The sequence below is a fragment of the Hippopotamus amphibius genome, chromosome 4, assembly GCF_030028045.1.
Source record: "Hippopotamus amphibius kiboko isolate mHipAmp2 chromosome 4, mHipAmp2.hap2, whole genome shotgun sequence".
Lineage (NCBI taxonomy): Eukaryota > Metazoa > Chordata > Mammalia > Artiodactyla > Hippopotamidae > Hippopotamus > Hippopotamus amphibius.
The window spans coordinates 22141463-22159378 of record NC_080189.1 but is presented as its reverse complement, the minus strand read 5'-3'; the positions used below and the strand labels follow the sequence as shown (position 1 = coordinate 22159378).

General features: G+C 34.2%; 1 protein-coding gene across 8 annotated transcripts in view; it reads left to right on the top strand.

Annotated features, from left to right (window-relative positions):
* MKLN1 (muskelin 1) overlaps positions 1 to 17916 on the top strand; it is a 354784-nt gene that overhangs the window by 242169 nt on the left and 94699 nt on the right. For all 8 annotated transcript variants that reach the window (XM_057731366.1, XM_057731371.1, XM_057731369.1 and 5 more), the window contains 2 exons: positions 663 to 772; positions 3432 to 3624. In XM_057731366.1, coding sequence (XP_057587349.1) covers positions 663 to 772; positions 3432 to 3624 — 303 coding nt within the window. The remainder of the gene's footprint in view (positions 1 to 662; positions 773 to 3431; positions 3625 to 17916) is intronic.

Sequence of the window (17916 nt, the reverse complement as noted above, 5' to 3'; positions counted from 1 at the left end):
AGAGTTTTTTTTTTTTAAGTAAATTTTATTAGTCTGCTTTTAGCATCTGTTGAAGTAATCAAATGTGTTTCTCTTTTACGTTGTTAACATCGTGAATTACATTAATATTACTCCTATTGAACCAGTTTTCCATTCCTGGAATGAACTCTATTTAGTTACAATGAAAACCTGGTAGAATTTTTTTGTACTCTTTTAAAAAGATTATTATTATTTTAAATATTGAATAAATACTTATAACTGAAATTGTCTTTAAATCCTTTCTCTTCTGGTTTTTTTCTGGGTTATGCCACTTAGATAAGTATTTGAACTTTCAGTCTCTTTCTATGCTCTAAAACAGCTTAAATTATGTAGTAATTATTTGTTCCTTGTAGGTTTGGTAAAATTTACCTGCTAGATCACCTAGCCCTGGTCCTGGATAAATGACCACTTTGAATTTATCTTCAGTCTTTTCATAATTAAAGTAACCTCATGATGGCACAGATCTTATGTTTCTTTTCGGTACTGTGGCCCCAGTGCCCAATAGTACAGTGTTGGACATATAAAAAGTATTCAGAAAATTTGCTGAATGAATCCTAGTAAGTTTGAATAGTGATTTTACTTTGCTAAAGTTTTATTTGAACTATGTTAATTTTTTTTTCCTTTTCTTTTTCTTCTCCTCAAAGTTCCACTCTTATCGTGGGGACCCAGCTTTAACTTTAGCATCTGGTATGTTGAACTTAGTGGCATTGATGATCCTGATGTAGTACAACCCTGTCTCAACTGGTATAGTAAGGTAGGACTGTATTTTAAAATCTTGATTTTATGTTTCAAATGCCTATAATAAAGAGAGAATTGTGTCACTCTCTTGTCTTGAGAATAATTTAAAATATTGAGAATAGTAATAATAATTATAAAGATTAATCAACATTTATTTAAGCATTTTCATTTTGCCAGATTCTAAACTTCTTTATCACTTATTTACTCATTGCCACTCTATGAGATAGGTACAGTTATTATCCATATTTTACAGATGGTGAAGTGGAACACAGAGAGGTTAAGTATTTTTCCTTAAGCACACAGTTATAAAGTGCTCAAGGCAGTATATCAACTCAGGCAGTCTGGTACCAGAGTCTGCTATTATATTATTATACCCATCTGTCTCTGAATTTTGTTTTTAACTTATATTGATAGAAATATTTAAACATAGTTTTTAGTGGGGTAGTTTTGGTTCTGGATTGCTTTTATTATATATTTCTCCATTGTGTTTGCGTTGAGTAAAATAGGAATGTTTACTTTTCCTTTTACAAAACTAAGATTTGAAATAGTTTCTATAAATGTGATCTTATTCTTATAGGGAGTATAAAGGTGATATTTTATAATTTTGTTCATAGATCATTTTATACAATAAATACAACCTGAAAAATGTGAATTTAAATTATTGAGAAATAGGTCTTTGATTTTTTTGGACACGTTTTAAACCATCTTTGTTTCCAATGTATATCTGTTTGACTTTTTTGGCTATGTTTTTGTTGGGGGAGAACTATTTTCTTATTAGGGGAGTGAAAAAGCTTTAGTCTAATCACTGTTTCCAGATACCTTTATTTGCAGACAGGGCTGAACTGTCAACTCATAGGAGATTAGGAAGTATAGAGGTTCTTTCTAAGATTTTTTTTTGTATAGAATTTCTTTTCTGGTCAGCTTAATTGAGGAACTTTTTGTTTGACTAATTTATTTTTGGCATTTGGTTATACTCAATTTAAAATAGATACTGGCTTTTTGTTTTTTCTATATTTTTTATATATATATTCTTGGATTAGCTGTAATATAGTATATTTTTTCACGGTGGAGATAATATTTTTAAACATTAAAAATCACCTTTACAGTGTTACATACATAATAGTGCTTAGTATATACTTATAATCTTCTAAATTCTGTTGGTTCTTTTTTAAAAAATGAGTAAGCTTCTCTGATACTTGAAAAAAAATTTCTCTTTAGCCTATGATGTGTACGTGTTTTCTTTAATGTATTCACAAATTGTAGGAAGCTGCAAATTTCACCTTTTTCCCCCAACATTGTGGACAGATTATATTTGAGAACTTTAAATTGTTCAGTAATTCACTTGTCAAGTTCTCTGTATTTATTGTGAACCTCTAGAAATTAGTCTTCACCCTCTTTGAATTTCAATCCTTTTTTTGAAGCATTATAATTTTATTTCATAAATCCTCTCCTACTATGTATCTGTATGCAGCCTGATAGAAAATCTAAAATGCAGATGTTATTCATACTCAAGTCAACATGATAAAAAGGTATTAATGTTTAATATGGTTCCAGATAGTTAAGATAAATCTTTATTTAGAGGCCAAGCATAAAAGAAGCTATTAATGTGAAGTTAGTTTGGATATAGGATCATTATTTTGTTATTTGATGAGGGAAAATCTTAGTTACTATAGTGTTTAAGGAAAAGTGTTTTGATCATCTTTTATTAATAAAAAATCAGAAACTATAAAGTGATTAGTGTTTCAAGTCTTGTAAATTTTCCTGCCTTATTAAAGAGTAATGCTTACAAGTAAATTATATTTTTGTTTGGTTATTATGCATTGCTTCTGTGTCATCATTTTATTTTATTCTTATTTAGCAAATTGTGGAAATGTCATGACATATTCTTGAAGTTAAATTTTCTTTTGAATTTTTTATATGAGCTTGTTTTTTGGCATTCATCCTTTTAGGGGAGAGATTTTGTAAATTGAATATTTCTCTTTTTGGATTGTAATTGAGATTTTTTCTTTATAGCTGTGTAATCAGTGAGGTAGATCAGGTTTATAAAAAAATTGTAAAACTTAAATAGTCTCTTTCTAATGATTTTGAATCATAGAACCTGTTTGCAAATTTTAAATACATGAACATTTGATAATATTTGTCATTCAAGTAATAATTTATTACTAAGAACCAAGAACAAAGAGCATAAACATTTATGTATATTATTTAATGGTTCCTGTGCGTTCAGTACCAGCATTACTAATCTGATTAGTAAAAGCCTTGACAGCTATCATTTTTACCATCTTAAGTAAGGTTTGATAAATAGTTTTCTGGTTCTTTTGTTGAAAGTTCAGGCTCTAGAACTTAGCCTGGTTTCATCTTTTAATATCTTTTATCTTCATGATGTATATGCCTATATATCTATCTGTATATCTTCATCTCTTTAATATCTTTCTTCTACATACTTTGTGACCTTTGGCAAGTTATTACAGTTGACTAAGCTTCACTTTTGCCATTTAATAGTGGAAATAATAATGATACTAATGATAGGATTAGTGCAGTGCTTAGTTATGCTTAGTATACTTAGTTAAGCTTAGTAAATTCTCACTTTACGTTTAGTAATTGTCACTTATTATTTCCTACAGTAATAACTAACCAAATCTCTTCTTTTCATACCTTCTCTTGTGTTCCAGTAGTACCGCGAACAGGAAGCTATTCGCCTTTGTCTAAAACACTTCAGGCAACATAACTATACAGAGGCCTTTGAATCGCTGCAAAAGAAAACCAAGATTGCCCTGGAACATCCCATGTTAACAGATCTGCATGATAAATTGGTATTGAAGGGTGATTTTGATGCTTGTGAAGAATTGATTGAAAAAGCTGTAAATGGTATGTCATAACATGTAAACTTAGGTTGGTTATTAGGCTGATTTTAAGTATACACAAGATTTTAGGCTGATTTTAAGTATACACAAGAAACAGGTTTTTAAAAGAATGTAGGTTTATGCCAGTTTTAGTTTTTTTCTTTCTCTTCGTCCCTGCTTCTTTTTACTCTATAAAGATGTTAGCTCCTTGAATTAGGGGCTTCTTTTATGTAAGACAGGTCCATAATGTAATAATGAGACTTGAAAAATAAGAAAGTAACATACTTGATCTCATATATCTAAATTTAAGTTGTCATCTTGGAAAACCATGCACTTACAAATGCTAACATTGACTAGCACTGAACCACTTAGAAAAAGTTGTTTAATGTTACCTGCAGTATCAGTGACCTGTTCCTTTACGCATTTTTGTTGATTTCAGATTGTCATTTTTTTTAATAGTGTAATTTGTGAGTGGGGAGTGCTTGGATAAGCCAAAAAATTTTATTAGTATACAGTTAATAATGAATGAGGAGATTTGTAGTGGAAACATGTTTTGTGTGATGTGGATGCTACATAATTGCTGATTTTCTTGGGTAGCCTGTAATGTGGCTCTGAAAGAAGTGTGAATGTTAGAACATAATATAATCTCCCAAAGTAATTGTTTTGGAGGACGATACCAATTGAATATTTAAGGTCTGGTATGTTTTGTTATTTAAAAAAGAACTCTTTTGTTGCTGTACAGAGTGGTATCCTTTTAAAAAATCTACACTTTCATAGTAACAGAATAGAGTAGGTGCTTGTGGTATAATAAAAAAATAAATATTTGGTCTTTTCTCTTTCCTGGCACACAGTTCCTAAAACCCTTTGGATCTGTGGGGTAGTAAGAGTGTCTTTTGTATGCTGACATGATTGGTGGCTGGAGTCCCTAGATAGCTTCAGATCTCCAGAAAGATCAAACCATGTGATTAGAGGGCTGAAACTTTCAACTTCATCCCTGATCTCTGGGAAGAGGAGCGGGGTCAGGGATAGTATTCAGTCACCTAAAACCATGTTTTAATCAGTCATACCTATGTAGTGGAGCCTCCAAAGAAGCCCTAAACAGTGGGGTTCAAGGAGTTTCCAGATTGGCGAACACATCAAGATGCTGGGGAGTGTGGCATGCCCCAAGAGGGTATGGAAGCTACACACACACACACATGCATGCACACGCGCACACACATGCCCTGTACCTTGCCCTACATCTTTCTTCCGTTTGGCTGCTTCAGGCATGTATCCTTTATATAAATCAGTGATAGTAAAGTGCTTTCCTGAATTCTGTGATTACTGTAGCATTATTGAACCTCAGAGGGGTTGTGGGAACCCCCAATTTATAGCTGGTAGGTCAGAAGTACCAGTGGTTTGGGATTTGCGATTGGCATGTGAAATGGGGATAGTCTTGTGGAACTGAAGCCTTTAACTTGTGACATCTGACACTAACTCCAGGTAGATAGTGTCAGAATTGAATTGAATCTCAGTTGGATACCAAGTTGGAGTCAGAGAATTCGAGAAATGATTGGTGTAAGGAGAAGACCCACATATTTGGAGTCAGAAGCATTGTGAGTGAAAACAGCTTAATGCTCAATATGAAACTTGTAGAATGATACAAAATTATATAGAAATTATATTCTTTTTATAGAAAGAACAATAGACTTTCTCAGTGCTCTGTTTTCATACATTTTAAATTTATCACTATCGTTCATTATTATTAGGTACTCATTTATCAGATATTGGTTGAATATTTTTCAGTTAGAGAAAACAAAACCAGTACTGCCTTCTTTGAGTTTATAAATTTAAAGTTAACTTAAAATGAATTACTTCCAGCTCCATTGTGTTATAATAACAAACCTGCCTCTCAGCCTTGTACATTGTTACTGTTTATTTAATTGATGATGATACTTGCAAGTAAGTGATTACTATGTTTGAAATAGAATATACTTTGGAATATACACAAATGGAACATATACAATAATTAATTTCTCACCAAACCATCAAAATGCCACTAATGAAAGTATGTGTGTGTGTGTATATACATATATATATATGTGTGTATGTATGTATGCTGTTTCTGAGAGTGAATTCTATATTTTTTAACTTTATAGGATGAAGAAAGCACAGGTAATTTTTTGCGTTTTTTTTGTTTTAAATCTTTAAGACATTTAATATTTTGTTAAGGTAAAGTAAACAGCAAAAGCCACCAGCAACTTTTTATAGTTAGTTAAAAACAGATTTTAAAACTGTCTCTTTAGCAGTACAGTCATTTAAGAGAAGCTGTTAATGTCATGTGCAAGTCTGCAGAGACAACTTATCCTTCTGACTCTCCTAGAGGAACCAGGTTTAGGGAAATTGATGTTAACTATTCTTGAGACTCAGCAGCCAAGTCATACTCTTTATACTCCTCACTGGCTTGGAACAGTGTTGAGTTAATAAACATTCCTTCCAGGGTGGTTCAGTTTGCTGCTGACTTCGCTGATGATGATTTGTTGGACAAATAAGGAAGTAAACACTGGAAAGTTTTTTGGCTTCTGTTCCATTAAAAACATAGCAGAGAAGGGTAAGAAATTCCTGCCTGCTAAATAAGAAAGTCTAGGGAATCAAAAGCATCTTTCAAATAGTGGAGGAAACAAAAACTACTTTTAGTGTATTTGGTATATTAGTATGCTCTTCTTCAAGTATGGCCTATATTTTAAGAAACTTTTGGGCTGTATTTATTTCTCTAATAGGCTTCCTATTAGGCAGATAGGAAGGAAACATAGGAAATATCCCTACATTTACATTTAATGTCATTGGAGGGGATTCCTGAACCAATCATTGCTACTTCCTCTCTGACAATGTCAGGAAAAAAAGGTAGAATCCAGTGATGACAGGCAAAAGTAGGAACAGAAAATACTTAAAGAAAACCTCCCTTTGCAGTGTTTATCTTATTTGTTAATGAAATAAAACTTTGCTTTTATGAGATAAGGGGGACATAAAGTTTAAAGCTTAATAAAGTGGTCCTAAAGTTTAAACTTGAGGTCTTTATCTCTCTCTCTCCCTTCCTTCCCTCTTCCCCTCCTCCTTTCTTTTTTCTCTACTCCCCTCCCCCCATCTACCTCCACCCCACCCTTTATATCTCCCTTCCCATAACTTGGTTTATGCCGTAGTTGTTAATTATATGGTAGGCCTATTTCCCTCTTCTTAGAATTTTTTTGAAATCTCAAATCTTGTTAGAGTTACCTTTGTGGCAGGGTTTTTGACTACAAATTTAGTATTGTTAATAGATATCGGGCTGTTTATATTCTGTATTTCTTATTGAGTGAATATTGGTAATTTGTGCAGATGAAGCTTCGCTTGGTTGCTTGCAAGCTTGCCTGCCGGCCAGTCACCTCCTGCTGTGTGGCCTGGTTCTGGGTTGGGGACCCCTGTTTTAAGGAATATGCCCATTTCCTCTAAATCTGTAAATTTACTAGCATAAAGTTGTTTATATTCCATTATTGTCCTTTTATGTCGTATCATCTTCTTGATATTGGTAATTTTTGTCTTTCATTTCTTGGTAGTCTAGCTAGAGATATATCAGTTTTATTTTAAGAAAACAGCTCTTGGTTTCTTTGTTTTATCTTTTCTATTTCATTGATTTTTGTATCTTTATTATTTCCTTCTTTCTACATATTTGATTTTCATTTGCTCTTCTTTTCCTAGTTTCTTAATATGAAAGCTGAGGCCATTAATTTGAGATTCTTCTTATCTGATGTAGGTATTTGGTGTTAAGAATTCCCCTTAAGCACTGCTTTAGTTATATCTCACAAATTTTGCCATGTTGTTTTCATTTTCATTTAGTCTAAAATAGAGTTGACCCTTGAGCAATGTGGAGTTAGGGGCGCCAGCTCTCCTTCCCCTTGCTGCACGCCTTGCACAGTTGAAAATCCACGTATAACTTTTGATTCCCCCAAAACTTAGCTACTAATAGCCTAATGTTGACTGGAAGCCTTACTGATAACAGTCAATTAACACATATTTTATATGTTACATACAAATATGTGTGTGTGTGTATATATATGTATTCCTGCAATAAAGTAAGCTAGAGGAAAGAAAATGTTAAGAAAATCATAAGGAAGAGAAAATACATTTACAGTATGTACTGTGTTTATTAATATCATAAGTTTATATTATCTGTTTACAAAATAAATTGTCAGTACCTACGTCAGTATTGTCTTAATGATACAAAACACTGTAGGTATTATATGTATTACTAACACTAGACATCAGAGATGAAAAGGTAACGTGAGAAAGAAATTCATATTTGTTTACAGGTCTAACAATTCATACATTGGTAATGAAGCAGCAGCAACATGATTGCTTTATGGTAGTCTAGTGTAATCGATACAGTTGCTTCACGATAGCTTAGCCTTTATGCTAATGAATGAATGGTTGTAACATTTTAATGGCATACAGTATTAGTCATATTTATAGTACAGTATTGGAAACATTGTTACATTTTCTAAAAACTATTTACCTCTGATGATAGACTGATAGTTTCTCTAATTAAGAGGGGGGCATACTGTACAGTAGTGTAATTCTTTGAAAACAAAGTTATACACAGTAGGAAAACTAACACATTGTTAATTTTATATTAAATAACACTCACCTTATACCTGTATAAAATATGGATAGAGTAGTATCTACATATTTTATGCATTCATGACATACCTAACCTTTTCTTAATTTTTTTGATATTTCTAGGCTGTGGGGTTCATCTGTGAGTTTTTTCAAATTGTTGCAAATCTCCAAAAAATTTATAATACATTTATTGGAAAAAAAATCCACATATAGGTGGACATGTGCAGTTCAAACCTGTCTTGTTCAGGGGTCAGCTGTACTTAGGCATTATGACACATTTTTCTTTCCAACCCTGATGCCTTTTCCCCTTTGTGTTTAATCTCTGCCAGGATCTTTACTTAAGATTGGCATGGCGTAATTATAGTGAATACCCCTGTGTAGTTTATGATCCCAAAAGAAATGCTTCTTACATTTCATAGTTAAATATATTTTTGGTCTGGGGTTTTTGAAAATTCTGTATCAGATCCCAGGATTGCTAAGAGTTTGTGTCATAAATGGATATTGAATTTTGCCACCTTTTCTCTACCTTTTGTGATATGATTTTCCTACTCTAAATATGTGAAATCATAGGAATCGATTTTCTAATGTTAAATCTCATATATACCGTCATGAATTTTTAGGTGTATTTTGGGTTTAGAATGACTAATGTTTTGTTAGAATTCTTCCAACTATTTTTGTTAGTAAGACTGGCCTTGTAGCTTCTCTCTCTCTTACCTTTCTGTTCAGGTTTAGTATCATTATTAGGCTAATTTAACATAATGTATTGAGGAGTTAACCTTTTCTTGTTTTATGAATAAGTGTAAGATGTGAATTATTTCTTTCTTAAATGCTTGGTTGAATTTACCATTGAGCTATCTGTGCTTGAGATTTGCTTGCAGGAGTATTTCTAGCTTACCAATTCAATTTCTTTAAACTACGTAGGACTATTCAGAGTTGTTTGGTTGGTTGATTGAACTTTTAATAAGTTACAGTTTTCTAGTACTTTGTCAGTTTCATCTAAAATTTCAAACTTATGGGCATGAAACTGTACCTAGTATCCCCTTATTATCTGCTTAATGTTTGTAGAATTTCTTGAGATGTGTCTTTTTATCATTCCTTATATTGGTTATTTATGAATTCTTCCTCCCTCCCCAATCCTTTACTTTCACCATAAGTGTATCAAGTTCAGTGATCTTTTAAGGGAACCAACTTCTAGTTTGTAGATTCTTTATGTTAACTTTTATGTCCTTGACTTATACTCTGTGTTTAATGTTGTCTTCTTTCTCTCTTTGAGATTAATATGCTTTTTATAATTTATTGAGATGGATACTTAGCTTCTTAATATTCAGACTTTGTTATTCTCCCACATAAACATTTAAGGATATAAATTTTGCTCTTCTTATTTTTTAGTTGTACTATGAAGTGTTTTCATTTTTGTCCAGTTCAGTAATTTCATTAGGAAATAATATGGCTCTTTTGTGACTCATAGTTATATAGAAATATAGTTTTTAATTTCCAAGTATGCAAAGATTTTCTGGCTCTTTTCCTCATTACTTATTTCTAGCATAAATGCATGGTGGTCAGAGTACATATTTTGTACTATTCCAGTTCTTTGAAATCTGATAAGACTTACCATATGGCCCACTTTGTTCAGTTTTTATAAACATATTAGCTATACTTGGACAGAAATCTAATTCTTCAGTTATTAGTGCAGTGTTCTGTATATGTCCAGTTTGCTAATAATCATGTTGCATAAATCTGCTTCACCAATAATATTTTCTGTCTGATTCTCTCAGTTACTAACAAAAATGTGTTAAGACTTCCTACTAGGATTATGGAATTGTCTCTTCTTATACTTCTGTCAGGTTTTGCTCTGTATATTTTGAAGCTGTGTTTCTACATGCATACAAACTTTAAATTCTTTATTTTGAATGAAATCTTTTTTTTTCAGTTTGATATTTTTTTTCTTGTTAGTAATGTATATATAGCAATCCCAATCTCCCAATTCATCCCACCCCAACCCCCCTTGATTTTCCTGCTTGGTGTCCATATGTTTGTTCTCCACATCTGTGTCTCTGTTTCTGCCTTGCAAACCAGTTGATTTGTGTCATTTTTTTATATTCCGCATATGTGTTAATATACGATATTTATTTTTCTCTTTCAGACTCACTTCACTCTGTATGACAGTCTCTAGGTCCATTCATGTCTCTACAAATGTCGCAGTTTAGTTCCTTTTTACAGCTGAGTAATATTCCATTGTATATATGTACCACATCTTCTTTATCCATTCATCTGTTGACGGACATTTAGGTTGCTTCCATGTCCTGGCTATTGTAAATAGTGCTGCAATGAACATTGGAGTGCATGTGTCTTGCATTATGGTGTTCTCTGGATATATGCCCAGCAGTGGGATTGCTGGGTCACATAGTAAATCTGTTTTTAGTTTTGCAAGGACCCTCCATACTGTTCTCTATAGTGGCTGTATTAATTTACATTCCCACCAACAGTGCAAGAGGGTTCCCTTTTCTCCACACCCTCTCCAGCATTTACTGTTTGTAGAGTTTCTGATGATGCCCATTCTAACTGGTGTGAGGTGATACCTCATTGTAGTTTTGATTTGCATTTCTCTCATAATTAGTGATGTTGAGCAGCTTTTCATGGGCCTCTTGGCCATCCATATGTCTTCTTTGGAGAAATGCCTATTTAGGTCTTCTGCCCATTTTTTGATTGGGTTGTTTGTTTTTTTGATATTGAGCTGGATGAACTATTTATATATTTTGGAGATTAATCCTTTGTCTGTTGATTCGTTTGCAAATATTTTCTTCCATTCTGAGGGTTGTCTTTTCATCTTGCTTGTGTTTCCTTTGCTGTGCAGAAGCTTTGAAGTTTCATTAGGTCCCACTTATTTATTTTTGTTTTTATTTCCGTTTCTTGGGGGGGGGGGATCAAAAAAGATCTTGCTGTGATTTATGTCGACGAGTGTTCTTCCTGTGTTTTCCTCTAGGGGTTTTATAGTGTCTGGCCTTACATTGAGGTCTTGAATCCATTTTGAGTTTATTTTTGTGTATGGTTTTAGGGAGTGTTCTAATTTCATTCTTTTACATGTAGCTGTCCAGTTTTCCCAGCACCACTTATTGAAGAGGCTGCCTTTTCTCCATTGTATATCCTTGCCTCCTTTGTCATAGATTAGTTGACCATAGGTGTGTGGGTTTATCTCTGGGCTTTCTATCCTATTCCATTGATCTATATTTCTGTGTTTATGCCAGTACCATATTGTCTTGATTACTGTAGCTTTGTAGTATAGTCTGAAGTCAGCGGGTCTGATTCCTCCAGCTCCAGTTTTTTCCCTCAAGATTGCTTTGGCTATTTGGGGTCTTTTGTGTCTCCGTACAAATTTTAGGAGTTTTTGTTCTAGTTCTGTGAGAAATGCCATTGGTAATTGATCAGGATTGCATTGAATCTGTAAATTGCTTTGGGTAGTATAGTCATTTTCACAATGTTGATTCTTCCCAATCCAAGAATATGGTATATCTCTCCATCTGTTTGTGTCATCTTTGATTTCTTTCATCAGTGTCTTATAGTTTTCCGAGTACAGGTCTTTTACCGCCTTAAGTTTATTCATAGGCATTTTATTCTTTTTGTTGCAATGGTGAATGGGATTGTTTCCTTAATTTCTCTTTCTGATCTTTCATTGTTAGTGTATGGAAATGCAAGAGATTTCTGTGCATTAATTTTGTATCCTGCACCTTTACCATATTCATTGATTAGCTCAAGTAGTTTTCTGGTAGCATCTTTAGGATTTTCTATGTATAGTATCATGTCATCTGTGAACAGTGACAGTTTTACTTCTTCTTTTCCAATTTGAATTCCTTTTATTTGTTTTTCTTCTCTGATTGCTGTGTCAAGGACTTCCAAAACTATGTTGAATAGTAGTGGCGAGAGTGGACATCCTTGTCTTGTTCCTGATCTTAGAGGGAATGCTTTCAGTTTTTCACGATTGAGAATGATGTTTGCTGTGGGTTTGTTGTATATGGCCTTTATTATGTTGAGGTAGGTTCCCTCTATGCCCACCTTGTGGAGAGTTTTTATCATAAATGGGTGTTGAGTTTTGTCGAGAGCTTTTTCTGCATCTGTTGAGATGATCATGTGGTTTTTATCCTTCAGTTTGTTAATATGGTGTATCACATTGATTGATTTGCATATATTGAAGAATCCTTGCATTCCAGGGATGAAGCCCACTTGATCATAGTGTATGATCGTTTTAATGTGTTGTTGGATTCTGTTTGCTAGTCTTTTGTTGAGGATTTTTGCATCTAAATTCATCAGTGACATTGGTCTGTAATTTTCTTTTTTTGTAGTATCTTTGTCTGGTTTTGGTATCAGGGTCATGGTAGCCTCATAGAATGAGTTTTGGGAGTGTTCCTTCCTCTGCAATTTTTTGAGAAGGATGAGTGTTAGCTTGTCTCTAAATGTTTGATAAAATTCACCTGTGAATCCATCTGGTCCTGGACTTTTGTTTGTTGGGAGATTTTTAATCACAGTTTCCATTTCATTACTTGTGATTGGTCTGTTCATATTTTCTGTGTCTTCCTGATTCAGTCTTGGAAGGTTATACCTTTCTAAGAATCTGTCCATTTCATCCAGGTTGTCCATTTTATTGGCATATAGTTGCTTGTAGTAATCTCTTATGGTGCTTTTTATTTCTGCAGTGTCTGTTGTAACTTCTCCTGTCTCATTTCTAATTTTATTGATTTGAGTCCTCTCCCTCTTTTTCTTGATGAGTCTTGCTAGAGGTTTATCGATTTTATTTATCTTCTCAAAGAACCAGCTTTTAGTTTGATTGATTTTTGCTATTGTTTTCTTTGTTTCTATTTCATTTATTTCTGCTCTGATCTTTATGATTTCTCTCCATACTAACTTTGGGTTTTGTTTGCTCTTCTTTCTCTAGGTTCTTTAGGTGTAAGGTGAGATTGTTTATTTGGGATGTTTCTTGTTTCTTGAGGTAGGATTGTATCGCTATAAACTTCCCTCTTAGAACTGCCTTTGCTGCATCCCATAGGTTTTGGATCATTGTGTTTTCATTGTCATTTGTCTCTAGGTATTTTTTGATTTCCTCTTTGATTTCTTCAGTGACCTCTTGGTTATTTAGTAGCGTATTGTTTAGCCTTTATGTGTTTGTGGTTTTTTTACAGTTTTTTTCCTGTAATTGATTTCTAATCTCATAGCATTGTGGTCGGAAAAATGCTTGATACGCTTTCAGTTTTCTTAAATTTACCAAGGCTTGATTTATGACCCAAAATGTGATCTATCCTGGAGAATGTTCCATGTGCACTTGAAAAGAATGTGTAATCTGCTGTTTTTGGGTATAATGTCCTATAGATATCTGTTAAATCAAGCTGGTTTATTGTGTTATTTAAAGCTTGTGTTTGCTTATTAATTTTCTATCTGGATAATCTGTCCATTGGTGTAGGTGGGGTGTTAAAGTCCCCACTATGATTGTGTTACTGTCGATTTCCTCTTTCATAGTTGTTAGTATTTGCCTTATGTATGGAGGTGCTCCTTTACTGGGTGCATATATATTTATAAATGTTATCTCCTCTTCTTGGATGGATCCCTTGATCTTTAATGTCCTTTCTTGTCTCTTGTAACGTTTTTTATTTTCAAGTCTATTTTATCTGATATGAGTATCGCTACTCCAGCTTTCTTTTGATTTCCATTTGCATGGAATATCTTTTGCCATCCCCTCCCTTTCAGTCTGTGTGTGTCCCTAGGTCTGAAGTGGGTCTCTTGGAGACAGCATATATATGGGTCTTGTTTTTGTATCCATTCAGCCAGTCTGTGTCTTTTGGTTGGGGCATTTAGTCCATTTACATTCAAGGTAATTATTGATATGTATGTTCCTATTACCATTTTCTTAATTGTTTTGTTTTTGTTTCTGTAGGTCCTTTTTTTCTCTTGTTTCCCACTTTGATAAGTTCCTTTAGCATTTGTTGTAAAGCTGGTTTGGTGGTGCTGAATTCTCTTAGCTGTTGCTTGTCTGTAAAGCTTTTGATTTCTCCATCGAATCTGAATGAGATCCTTGCTGGGTAGAGTATTCTTGGTTGTAGGTTCTTCCCTGTCATCACTTTAAATATTTTGTGCCACTCCCTTCTGGCTTGCAGAGTTTCTAGTGAGAAATCAGCTGTTACCCTTATGGGAGTTCCCTTGTATGTTCTTTGTCATTTTTCCCTTGTTGCTTTTAATATTTCTCTGTCTTTAATTTTTGTCAGTTTGACTACTATATGTCTTGGCGTGTTTCTCCTTGGGTTTATCCTACCTGGGACTCTTTGTGCTTCCTGAACTTGGGTAGCTATTTCCTTTCCCATGTTAGGGAAGTTTTCAACTATAATCTCTTCTAATATTTTCTTGGGTCCTTTCTCTCTCTCTTCTCCTTCTGGGACCCCTATAATGCGAATGTTGGTGCATTTAACATTGTCCCAGAGGTCTCTAAGGCTTTCTTCAGTTCTTTTCATTCTTTCTTCTTTATTCTTTTCCGCAACAGTAATTTTCACCATTTTGTCTTCCAGGTCACTTATTTGCCCTTCTGCCTCAATTAATCTGCTTTTGGTTCCTTCTAGTGTATTTTTCATTTCAGTTATTGTGTTGCTTATCTCTGTTTGTTGTTCTTTAATTCTTCTAGGTCTTTGATAAACTTTTCTTGCATCTTTTCGATCTTTGCATCCAGTCTTTTTTCAAAGTCCTGGATCATCTTCACTATCATTATTCTGAATTCTTTTTCTGGAAGGGTGTCTATCTCCACTTCATTTAGTTGTTTTTCTGGGGTTTTATCTTATGCCTTCATCTGGTACAAAGTCCTCTGCCTTTTCACTTTCTCTGTCTTTCTGTGGCTGTGGTTTTCAGTTCCACAGAACGAAATACTGCTGATACTGCTTGATTCTGCTGTCTGCCCTCTTGTGGAGGAAACTGTCTAGGAGGATTGTGCTGCTTTCTGATGGAAGGGACTGATGGTGGGTAGGTCTGGGTGGTGGGAGCTCAGTAAATCTTTAATCTGCTTTGGTGTGTGGAACACAGTAAAACTTTAATCCACTTGTCTACCAGTGGGTGGTGCTGTGTTCCCACCCTGTTGGTTGTTTGGCCTGGGGCTACCCAGCACTGGAGCTTACAGGCTCTTTGGTGGGGCTAATGGTGGACTCTGAGAGGGCTCATGCCAGTGAGCACTTCCCAGAACCCCTGCTGCCAGTGTCCCTGTACCTGTGGTGAGCCGTAGCTGTCCCCCACCTCTGCAGGCAACCCTCCAGCAGGTAGGTCTGGTTCAATCTCCTATGGGATCACTGCTCCTTCCCCCTGGGTCCTGGTGAGCACACTTTTTTGTGTGCCCTCCAAGAGTGGAGTCTCTGTTTTCCCCAGTCCTGTGGAGGTCCTGCAGTCACATCCCGCTGGCTTTCAAAAGTCTCATTTTCTGGGGATTCCTGCTCCCGTTGCCAGACCCCCAGGTTGGGAAACCTGATGTGGGGCTCAGAACCATCACTTTAGGGGTGGACTTCTGTGGTATAACTATTCCCCAGTTTGTGAGTCGCCTTACCAGCGTTTATGGGATTTGATTTTAACGTGATTGCGCCCCTCCTACTATCTTATTGCGGCTTCTCCTTTGTCTCTGGATGTGGGGTATCTTTTTTGGTGAGTTCCAGTGTCTTTCTGTTGATGATTGTTCAGCACTTAGTTGTAATTCCAGTACTCTTGCAAGAGGGAGTGAGCACATGTCCTCCTACTCCGCCATCTTAACCTGTCTCCCTTGAATCAAATCTTTTAAGGTGTGTTTTTATCTCTGGTAATATTTTTACCTTAAGGTATAAATTGTCTTACACTAATATATCTGCTTTCATTTGGTATTTACATAGCATATCTTTTCCCATCTTTTAATTTCAAGCTTTCTGTATCCCTTTTTTGAAGAAGTATCTCCTGTAAATTTAGTTTTTTCAAAAATCTTCCTTTTGAAATTTGAACATTTATTTCATTTGCATGATTAAATTAATGGTAAATATTTGGGTTTAAACCTACCATTTTACTTAATATATTTTGTCATGTCCTTTATTTCTTCATTTTGGTTGTTGTCTCTTACCTTTTTAAACTTTTTAATCTTTTTTTTCTGTATTTATTTGGAAGTAATACAGTGTTTTTATTTTATTTATGGTGAATCTATAAATGACTGCAAATATACGTACTTAACAAAATTTATCAGTACAAGGACTTAGTGGACCTTCAACTCCCATCTGCCTACCTTCCAATTCATATGCTATTATTGTTTTTTATTTTGATACCATATTCACAGACTGTTGAAGATACTACTATTCTTGTGTTATACAATATCCATTAATTTTACCCAAATATTTACTAATTTTTCGCTCTAAATTACTATTTGAATCTTTGATTTTTATATTTAAGATCATATTCCTTCTGCCTTAAGTACATCCTTTAGAATTTCTTCTAATGCATATTAACTCTCTTAGTTTTATTGAAAATTTGTCTCTTTTCTTGAAGGATATTTTCACTGGGTATAGAATTCTAGGTTGACGATTATTTTTTTCAAATATATTTTGGATGTCATTTCACTGTTAACCAATTTCCGTTGTTGCCAGTTTCAGCTGTTGCTGTTTTGAATGCAATCTCTCCTTTTTCCTATGGATGTTTAAATATTTTAAATATATTAAATATATCTTTGTTTTAGATTATTTTATAGTTCTATAAACAGGGCAACTCCAGTGTGGCAGCCTTGTGAACTATTGTGTATTTTGATTTTCTTTCGCTTAAATGCATATTGCCTATCTTTCATTTCTTTTATTTTCTCATTTTAATTGCATATTTATATTTAATTTTTCAAGCTTCTCTAAATTCTTTATCTCATTTCCATTACTGTATTGTTAATAATATTTTCTTTCCTTCTCACTTTGGTCTTCATTTCTGTTATTTTTTTTTCTTCCTCTTTTCCTTCAACTCTAACATTCATGTTTTATTTAACTCGTCATCCCATATCTTTTCCAACTATTTATATCTCTGTTTTCTAACTGTTTGTGTCTGATTTGTGCTGTGGGGTTTTTTTTTTTTTTTAATACATTTCTTATTTATTTACTTAATTTATTTTTGGCTGTGTCAGGTCTTAGTTGTGGCATGCAGGATCTTCATTGCGGCACACTGGTTTTTCTCTAGTTGTGGTGCATGGGCTTCTCTCTGCTTGTGGAATGCAGGCTGCAAAGCACGTGGGCTCTGTAGTTTGTGGCACATGGGCTCAGTAGTTGCACTGCACAGGCTTAGTTGCACTGCACAGGCTTAGTTGCACTGCACCATGTGGGATCTTAGTTCCCCAAACAGGGATCGAACCCGCGTTCCCTGCATTGGAAGATGGATTCTTAACCACTGGACCACAAGGAAAGTCCCTGTACTCATAAAACTCCCTTTATAAAGAGAGTTTCGTGATTAACTTTTTTATATTCATAGAAAAGTATTTGGCCATTTTCTACTACATTTTTCTGTTGAATCAGATTCTTTTGCCACTTTGAAAATTTTTTCTTCCTTTTTCCTTTTTATATCTTTATATAAATCCTGAGTTTGCTGTTTTTGAACTTTATTAATCTTTGAATGAAATGAGTTTTTCCTGTTTTAAATAGGTTCTTAGGACTGTGTTCTAGAACAGCAAGATTTTTCCTTATGG